Below are 10,106 nucleotides of genomic sequence, written 5' to 3'. Positions count from 1 at the left end.
CCAGAAAGGTAGCAGAAGGGGAACCCAACCAGTGGTCAGGCTGAGAGAGTATTAAACACTTGGAACTAAACCATACTGGAATGGGAGCAAGAGCAGGCCATTGGCTGAATTGCTGGCTGCAGTGGAGATCCCCTGGGGTTCTCTGCCCAGGATAGGAGTCAGTTGGAGCTAGGTAAGGACAGAAACCCAGAGCCTATGGCCTTGGCAGCAACTACACCTGAAGCTTTTAGCCCACAGTCTAAAAGTTTGAAACTTGCCTTCTTGAACTTCTGGGAGCCATTATGACTGGGCAAAATGGAGACGCTCTCGTCCCTCCCTTCTTTACCCAGACAACGTGGCCCTGGGAAAAACCCTGGAATAGAGAAGAAAGAAGTGGTAGTTCAGCAGTCTTTTAACTCTGGAGGCTGGGGAGACAATCCCCTCTTGTAATGGCAGAAAGAAACCAGTGCAGGAAGGGAGGCATCCCAGCAGGCCCCACCTCAGCAGACCGGTAGGAGTTCCTGAGCCCCAGAGGGATGGAGCCCACAAATGCCAACACCAGGACCCCATTCATGCCTTCACACAGCCAGGGGAAGTGGCAGACACCAGTGCAGACCTATGGCTGAGACCACCGGTGCTATACAGCACAAACCCAAGGGAAGAGGAGACTTCCAGCAGCCAGACCACCTCTCCCACACACCTCACACTGTGACCCCCGGGGAAACTCAGAAGGAATTCACTGGGCCTCGATCCTTGGCAAATACAAGTCAGCTTCAGTTCAGCACCAGGTGAGGGACAGTACTATATAGCCTTTGGCTGACAAAACCATGGGCCACAACACACAAAACCAGTAACCAGGCCTCCAGTTCCCAGCACAAGAATTTCAGGACATAGCCCCCTGTGCCCCAGAAGCAGAGATCTACTTTAAAAGCCAGGAAAAAGACAACCACCATGAAGAACTGATCCAGAAATACAAAGGCCATCGATTCTTACTATAGAGACAGGGAAGATCAAAATATCAATTCAGAAGAGGACAGCATTGACACTATACCCACATCTGAAACCTCAAAAGGGAATATGAACTGGTCTTGAGCCCAAAAAGCATTCCTGGAAGGGCTGAAGAAGGATTTTTAAACACCAAATTAGAGAGGTAAAAGAAAAAAATGAATAAAAAATCACTGATAAGAACAAATTTTGAAAAGTAAAATTAGCAAAATGGTTATGGAGGTACAGAACCTAATTGGAGAAAATGGCTCCTTGAAAAGTAAAACTAGCCAAACAGAAAAGGAGGTACAGAAGTTAAATGAAGAAAACAATTCATTAAAAATTAGAATTGGGCAGGTAGAAACTAATGACTCTATGAGGCATCAAGAATTAGTCAAACAAAATCTAAAGAATGAAAAAAAAGAAGCAAGCATAAAATATCTCAGAAGAAAAACAACTGACCTGGAAAATAGATCCAGGAGAGATAATCTAAGAATTATTGGTCTACCAGAAAGCCATGATGAAAAAAAGGAGCCTGGATATTATCTTCCAAGAAATCCTCAGGTAGATTACCCAAAGGTCCTAGAACTAGAGGATAAAATAGTCATCAAATGAATCCACCAATCACCCCCTGAAAGAGATCCTCAATTGAAAATTGCAAAGATTATAGTATCCAAATTCCAGAATTATCAGGTCAAGGAGAAAATACTGCAAGCAGCCAGAAAGAAACAATTCAAATATCGTGAAAATAAAGTCAGGATCACACAAGACCTTATAGCTTTTAAATTAAAAGATCAGAGGGATGGGAATATGATATTCTGAAAGGCAAAGGAGCTTGGACTAAAACCAAGGATCAACTACCCAGAAAAATTGAGCATAATTTTTCAGGCAAGGAGATGGACATTCAATGAAATAAGGGAATTCTAGACTTTTCTGATGAAAAGGCCAGAACTCAAAGGAAAAATTGATCTTCAAATACAAAAATGAAGAGAGACATAAAAAAGCAAACAGATGGGAAAAACTTGTTATTCAATAAAGGAAAAATTGTTTACATCCTTACATAGGATTATGTTGTTTTATATATATTGGATATACGTTAATCTTGACAATGGTATAGTTATTATGACAATTAAAAGGGATACACACAGACAAAGGGTGTTGATATAAATTAACCAATGTGATGATAAAAAATAATATAGGGGTGCAAAGGGATTCTTCTGGGAGAAGAGGTAAAGAAGAGTAGAAAAGGGTAAATTACATCACATGAAGTGGCACCAAAACATCTTGTAGTAGAGGAAAAGAAAGGAGGGAGAAGAGCAGTGTTTGAGCTTCAATCTCATTGGATTTGGTTCAAGGAGGGAATAACATACTATGATAAGTACAGAAATCAAGTTTGTCCTACAGGCAGTAGGAGAGGAAAGGAGAAAGAAGGGAGGGGAGAAGTATTAAGGGAAAAGAGTAAGATAAGGGAGGGAGGTTGATAGGGATGGAAAATTGAGGGAGGCAATGGTCAAAAGCAAAATTCTTTTGAGGAGTGGAAGGAAGAAGGGAGAAATAAAAGCATAAGCAGGGGGAGGGGAGCAGAAAGAGGATGGAGAAAAAGACATAGATAGTAATTATAACAGTGAATGTGAATGGGATGAACTCTCCCATAAAATGGAAGTGGATAGCAGAATGGATTAAAAATCATAATTGTAAAATATGTTGTTTACAAGAAAGACATTTGAAACAGGGGGATACACACAAGATAAAGGTAAAAGGCTGTAGTAGAATATATTATGCTTCAGCAGAATTAAAAAAAAGCAGAGGTAGCAATCCTAATCTCAGACAAAGCAAAAGCAAAGATAGATCTAATTAAAAGATATAAGGAAGGAAACTACATCCTGCTAAAAGGCACTATAGAAAATGAAGCAATATCATTACTTAACATAAATGCACCAAGTGGTAGAGCATCCAAATTCTTAGAGAAGTTAAGGGAGGTATAGGAAGAAATAGATAGCAAAACTATACTAGTGGGGGACCTCAGCCTCCTCCTCTCTGAACTTGATAAATCTAACCTCAAAATAAACAAGAAAGAAGTTAAGGAGGTGAATAGAATTTTAGAAAAGGTAGATATGACAAACCTTTGGAGAAAACTGAATGGGGATAAAAAGGAATATAACTTTTTTTTTTCTCTAGGGTACATGGCACATACACAAAAATTGACCATGTACTAGGGCATAAAAACCTCACAGTCCAGGGCAGAAAGGTAGAAATGGTCATCTTTTTCAGATTATGAGGCAATAATAATTTATTTGTCTCTAGTGTCTCTACCTTTTACCTAGAGAATTTCTCATACTTTGTGTTTCCGAACCATTCCAGCTTGTTCATGTTCATCCTCGAGGTCATGAATCTTGCCTTACTGATACAGATAACTAACTTTGATAAACTTGGCTTGTCTCAGCAAGATTCTAAGACAGCTAGAAAAGACTCATGATGGAAAAGGCTATCCACATACACAGAAAGAATTAAAGAATCTGAATGCAGATTGAAGCAAATTATTTGCTCTCTCTTTTTATTTTATTTTATTTTTTAACATCTTTCTCATGGTTTGTTTCATTGGTTATAATTATTCTTTACAACTTGATTATTGGGAAAATAAGTTTAATGTAAAGGTATATGTAGAACCTATATCAGATTACATGTTGTATTGGAGGGGAGCAGAGGGAGGGGGAGAATATTTTGGGACTCCAAACCTTGTGGAATTGAGTGTTGTAAGCTAAAAAAAATTAATTAAAAAATATTGGCTCCAAAATAAACTAAAATAAAATAAAACACCACTTTAAAAAAAAAAGAATGACCAACAGGATGCTTTCAGGAAAATCTGGGAAGACTTCCGTGAGCTGATGCTAAGTGAAGTGAGCACAATTCTAAGTATTTAAATTTGGTTGCTTTTTCATCCATCTATTTTTTATTTCCATTTATTTATTTATTTATTTTGGCACTTTCCCTCATAGGTTCTTCATAGATCATTTAAATATTCATATTGCACAGAATAGCTTAGTCATTTGCAGTTACCCTTCAAACAATATTGCTGTTTCTGCACTCAACATTTTCTTGGTTCTTCTCATTTCATTTTTTGCTATTTCATGAAAGTATTTCCATATTTTTAATCAACCTGTTCATCATTTTGTACATCACAGGAGTATTCCATCACATTCACATATCACAACTTATTCAGTCATTTTCCAATTGATGGTCATCACTTCAATTTCCAGTTTGTTGCTACCACAAAGAGAGTTGCTATAAATATTTTAGAATATATAGGATCTTTTACTTTTTCCCTAATCATCTTGGGAATTAAACTTAATAGTAATATTGCTGAGTCAAAGGGCATACACAATTTTGTAACTCTTTGGGTATATTTCCAAACTGCTCTTCAAAATGGTTGACTGACTTCGCAGTTCCAGCAACAGTTTAATAAATGCCCCAATTTTGCCAAATCTCCTCCTACATTTGTCATTTCCCCTTTGTATCAGTTCCAGCCCCCCAAATCTGATAGGAGTGAGATAGTATCAAGTTGTTTTAAATTGAATTTCTCCAATAATGATTTAGAACTTTTAAAAAATGTAACTATATATATATATGTATACATATATATATGTATATGTATATATATATGTATATATATATATATATATATATATATATATATACATATATATATATATATATATATATATATGTATATATATATAGACCTCTTTTTCCAAAAACTATTTATTCATATCCTTTGATCATGTATCCATTGGGGAATTACTCATTTTCTTATATATTTGAGATGAGGTCTCTAAGAAACTCTCTATAAAATGTTTTTCCCCAATTTTCTGTTTTCTTTCTAATTTTGACTTTATTAATTTTATCTGTACAAAATATTTTGATTTAATGTAATTGAAATTATCTAACTTATATCCTACAATGCTCTCTATCACTTGTTTATTTATAAATTGTTCTCCTATTCATAAATCTGATCAGCGACATCCCCCATATTCTCTTAAATTTCTTATGTTCTCTCTCTTTACTTCTAGGTTATGTATCCATTTTGACCTTATCTTGGTAGATGCTGTGAGATGCCAGTATCTGGCCAGCTTCTGTCAGATTGATTTCCAACTTTCCCAACAATTTTTACCAAAGAGTAAGTTTCGGTTCCAAAATCTTGAATCTTTACATTAATCAAACACAAAGTTACTATAATTATTTACTGCTGTGTATTGTATACCTACTCGATTCTACTGAACTATCTTTCTATTTCATAGCCAGTACCAGGTAATTTAGATCATTTCTAACCTACAATACAATTCAAGGTCTGCTACTACAGATTGCTACCATTGCTTTGTTTTTCAATCAGGTGAAGCATAATAAAGCCTAATCCAGCCCTCTGTGTGAGTCTGTCATATAAAATGTGTATTTTCTAAACAGCATAATGTTGGGTACTGATTTTTGAATGCATTCTGCTATTCACTTCCATTTTGGGGGTGAGTTCATCACCTTTGCATTCAAAGTTATAATTACTGGTCATGTATTTCCCCCCATCCTATTTTTCTACATTGTTTATTTTTCTATTTTTACTCTATCCCTCCTCAGAAGTCTAATATACATCTAACTACTGCCTCCCTAATCTTCATATCATTTTAAGAGTCCCTCCTTTATTATTTCTTTGTAAGTTAGGAAGACATTTATACTTTACTGGACATATTTGTAAGTCCCTCTTTAACACAGTTATGAAGAGAATAAGGTTCCTGAACTGCCCACCATTTATTCCATTTCACTGTAACATTTTTTTTCCCTTTAACTCCTTTTTATGAGGTAACTTGCTCAATTTTATCTGTTCCTACTCAATTTTATTTTTAGGGTCAATCCATCATAATCAAGTCAACCTTTCATCTATGCATATTCTTTCAAACAACCTTATTAATGATAATGCTTTTGACAGTTGTCATTTTCACATAAAAGAAATAAACAGCTTAACATTATTATTAGTCTTTCATGTTTGCCTTTTCATGTTTATGTTTTGCGTTTATGTTTTTAGTTGTCCAGGAAGGACAACTGTTCTGCCCCAACTCTTATTTAATTTTACCATTCCATGTTCACACTGAGGCACTGTTTTGTCTTGTTTGGGGGAAAATCTGGAGAGTTTGGAATTTTCTGACCTACTCCATCATCTTCCTATAATCCTCTTTCTCTTTTTGTAATTTTCTTGGTTTTCTTGTTATTATTATTTCTTTTCCTGATTTTTCCTCAACCTCTTTTATTTGATTTTTAAGTTATTTTTTAAACTTCTTCCAAGAACTCTTTTTGGACTTGTGGCTGTATTGCAGTTTTCTTTGAAGCTTTTCAAGTAGCTATTTTGACTTCATTGTCTTCTGAGTGTGAACTGTGATCTGCTCTATTACCCTAGTAGCTAACTGTGTTTGGATTCTTTCTATTTTAAACTCATTTTAATCTCCTGTTTCTTGCTTGTTAATTTTATATTAAGGTCAGGAGCAAGGTGTGGGTAATAATGTCTCAGACTTCAGGTTTTTTCATGTTGTTTTCTGAGCTCTGTTTTGGAGTCTTTCACATTTTCACCAATAGAGGGGCTCTGAAGTTTTCCCATGAACCCCACACAATTGGTGAGATATAAGTTCCTGAAGCTGAGACTACCACTGACACAACTGCCCCCAGGGCTTGCTACTTGTTGACTCTGTGGTATCTGCATGAAGGTGTCTACTCTTTACTGGGAACAGACTACCACTGCCAAAAACAAGTTCAGATCATTCCTAATATCCTACTAAGTTCTCTTAGACTGGATCACAGTTTTACCCCAATTTTTAATTATTTCTGCTGCTCTGAAAAGTGTTCTGAGAATTTAAGTTACTAGGTAGAGAGTTTGGAAAAGCCATATAATTTCATGCCTTATTCTGCCATTTCCCCACAATTCTCTCCCAATTATCATTTTTAAAGAATTAATTTCTTCAGCAATCTTTTGTAGATAGATAGATAGATAGATAGATAGATAGATAGATATATTTCCAATTTGGCCAATTTTTTCAAGTACTTCTCTTTAGTGTATTTTTTGCCTCTTTTGCCATTTGGCCAATACTACTTTTATTAGGTGTTATTTTCTTCAGTATTTTTTGTGCCTCCTTTCCCAAGCTGTTGACTCTCTTTTCATAAATTTCTTTGATGATTCTCATTCTTTTCCAAATTTTTCCTCTTCATCTCTCATTCTAAATACCTTTTGAGGTCTTTCAGGAATTTCCATTGGACTTCTGTCTAATTCACTGTTTTCCATTTGAAGCTTTTACTTGCAGCTATTTTGACAGCACTGTCTTACTCTGATTTTGTGTCTTGACCTTCTAATTAAACATAATCCTGTTTTTATTGTCAGGTTAATTTGTTGTTGTTTGCTCATTTTTAACCAGAATTTTTTTTGCTTGTCAGGTTGATTTGTTATTGTTGTTAGCTCATTTTGCCTATTTCTCAACTTTCAATTTATATCAAAGTTGGACTCTGCTCCCAGGGTGGAGGGGGAACTGTTTGAAGGTTTTTAAGTTTTACACATTGATGTTTTTATAGCTGCTTTTAGGGGTTTGTATGAATTTAGTGCATTTAGTTGATACAATTCAAGGAAAGGCGGGGTCACTGCTCTCTTGGCCTGTATTCTGGTATTTAACCAGGAAGGGTCGTTGTTTCCCTGAAGCTTCAAGTGCTATGGCTGCTCTTGGCCCTTAACTTGGGGCCAGGTCCTCTGCTCTCCTACAGTTACAAGGATTAGTGCTGTGTTCCGCCTTATAACTGAAACCAGCAGCCCTGTTTCAAGTGCTATGGCTGCTCTTGGCCCTTAACTTGGGGCCAGGTCCTCTGCTCTCCTACAGTTACAAGGATTAGTGCTGTGTTCCGCCTTATAACTGAAACCAGTGTCCCTGTTTCCTTGAGCAGGACTACAAGCAGGCTTTCTTGCCCTGGAACTGTAACCAGGGCCCTTATGTTCCTGTGGCCACAACTACTTATGTTCTCCTGTACCCTAGAACTGCAACATGGAACTGTGTATGGGCAATGCAAGAGTGTTCCGCACCCAGTGCCAACAAAGATTTCCCTATAATCTCTCTCACCAATTGTCCAACAACATTACCAACTGTGAGATGAGAGAGCCTGAAGACTAAGGCCTGCTGCTGGTGTTCTTGCAGTGGTGTTGCCTGTACTGTGCTCCAGGTCAACCATCACCTAAATGTGACAAATCTTTCCTTCCAAACTCCCAAGTTGTCTTTGTCTGAAAAAATGTCTCACTCCAACCTTCTGCTTGCTCTGCTTCTCTATAGTTTGGTTTGAAATGTTCTTTTAAAGTTGTTTCGAGGGAAATGTTGGAAGCTACCTGTTTTCTGCCATTTTGGTTTGACCCACAGAAACTTCTTCTAATAACTCTTGAGATCCAATTGTTCAACATTCATTTTGAGAATTTACACCTCAGAAATTGTTACAAATCGGGGCTAATTTTCTGTTTCATTGATTTTATACACTCAAAGTAATATAAAAAGTTATTAATGTAGATTAAATTCAAAAGTGTTTCATAGGCAGATTTCCCCTCCCCCACCACAGAAAGCCAGTTTTTAAAAATTTACCAGCACTCTCCTTTCTCTTTCCTGCTTTCCGGGGGCCAAGATGTCTAAGCGAGGATGTGGTGGGTCATCCGGAGCAAAGTTCCGAATTTCCTTGGGTCTCCCAGTGGGAACTGTCATCAATTGTGCTGATAACACAGGTGCCAAGAACCTGTACATCATCTCTGTGAAGGGGATTAAGGGAAGATTTAACAGGCTTCCTGCAGCTGGTGTGGGTGATATGGTGATGGCCACAGTCAAAAAGGGGAAACCAGAGCTCCGGAAAAAGGTTCATCCAGAAGTGGTGATACGGCAACGGAAGTCATATCGGAGAAAAGATGGTGTGTTCCTATATTTTGACAGCACACATTGAAATGTAATAGAATAGATTGCTAACCTATTCAGGCAATAAACTGCATTTCTCCCCTACCTGAGTGTCTTGAGAAAACTTATGATTGATCTCATAAGTGTCATTTTTAGCCAATATACAATCCAAATGACCAACTAATTAAAATACTAATACAAAATGCTACACAAATAATTTGCTTATGAGTTCCTATAGGACTATGAACTATCTATTTGTCTCACCTTTCCCTCTATTTGTATTCTATCTAACATAGTGATAAGAAAATGATGGACCCTCAATATACTCTTTATCAAGACCTAGAAATCTAGGTATATGGAAAATAGGAATGGATATGACATCAAGTGACAAGCTTTTGAATCCTGACTTCAAAACTGCACAAATGTATGAGCCTGAATATGTCATTTGACATCTCCAAGAGTGTTAATAAGGATAATGATCCTTAAATCAACAATTTCATAGGTTAGAGTGTTCAGAGAAAACAAATACCTCTTGTGTGATGGCTCTGAAGCCTTTTCCATAGCTGCTTATCTATCTTTGGTGTCCATCTGCCACCAATTCTCACTTGTGTTTCCAAGAAGCTGTCTCATACTCAGTACTCAAATCCTGGTAAAAATCATCTTAGCATATAGGCTAAACAAGGTTGATGATAACCAATGGGTCTCAAACACATGATTAATTAAAGGGGTGTCTACCTGAAGCGTGTAAAGAACGTCCCCAGCAGAATAGGTGGATGTGAACAATTTGTTCCAATGAGCTATCAACCCAGTAGAAGGCGGTGCTGTGCAGGACTTAGCATTTGGTCTGACATTAAAGATAGCAGGGTCATTCAGTGCATCCCAAGCCATTGTCAATCATCTTGCCTTCTGTCTTGCCACTAAACTCCAATGGTTGTGGGAGAGAAAGTGAGGCTGAAGACTTTGTGCAACTCTGCCTTACTTAAATCCAATTTGCATGAAAGTCAAAAGACATCACTTCCAGCATTTGACTATTTTATTATTTTTGTTGTTGTGTCCAACTCTTTGTGATCCCTTTTGAAGTTTTATTAGAAAAAAAATGGAGTTTTCCCTTTTCTTCTCCAGCTCATTTCACAGCTGAGGAAACTGAGGAAAACAGCATTAATGACTTTCCCAGAGTCGTACAGCTAGTAAGTGTCTGAGCCC

At 37.0% G+C, this 10,106-nt stretch overlaps 1 protein-coding gene across 1 annotated transcript; it reads left to right on the top strand.

The window, feature by feature from the left end:
* The first annotated feature begins 8,612 nt into the window (after positions 1-8,612).
* Positions 8,613-8,952, top strand: LOC118842628 (60S ribosomal protein L23-like). Its single transcript, XM_036750044.1, has one exon. The coding sequence runs from the start codon at positions 8,644-8,646 to the stop codon at positions 8,950-8,952; it is 309 nt and encodes a 102-aa protein (XP_036605939.1). The 5' UTR covers positions 8,613-8,643.
* The last annotated feature ends 1,154 nt before the right edge of the window (positions 8,953-10,106 follow it).

This window comes from Trichosurus vulpecula, chromosome 3, assembly GCF_011100635.1.
Source record: "Trichosurus vulpecula isolate mTriVul1 chromosome 3, mTriVul1.pri, whole genome shotgun sequence".
Taxonomy (NCBI): domain Eukaryota; kingdom Metazoa; phylum Chordata; class Mammalia; order Diprotodontia; family Phalangeridae; genus Trichosurus; species Trichosurus vulpecula.
The sequence above is the reverse complement of the archived record's forward strand: the minus strand, read 5'-3'. Positions and strand labels throughout refer to the sequence as shown.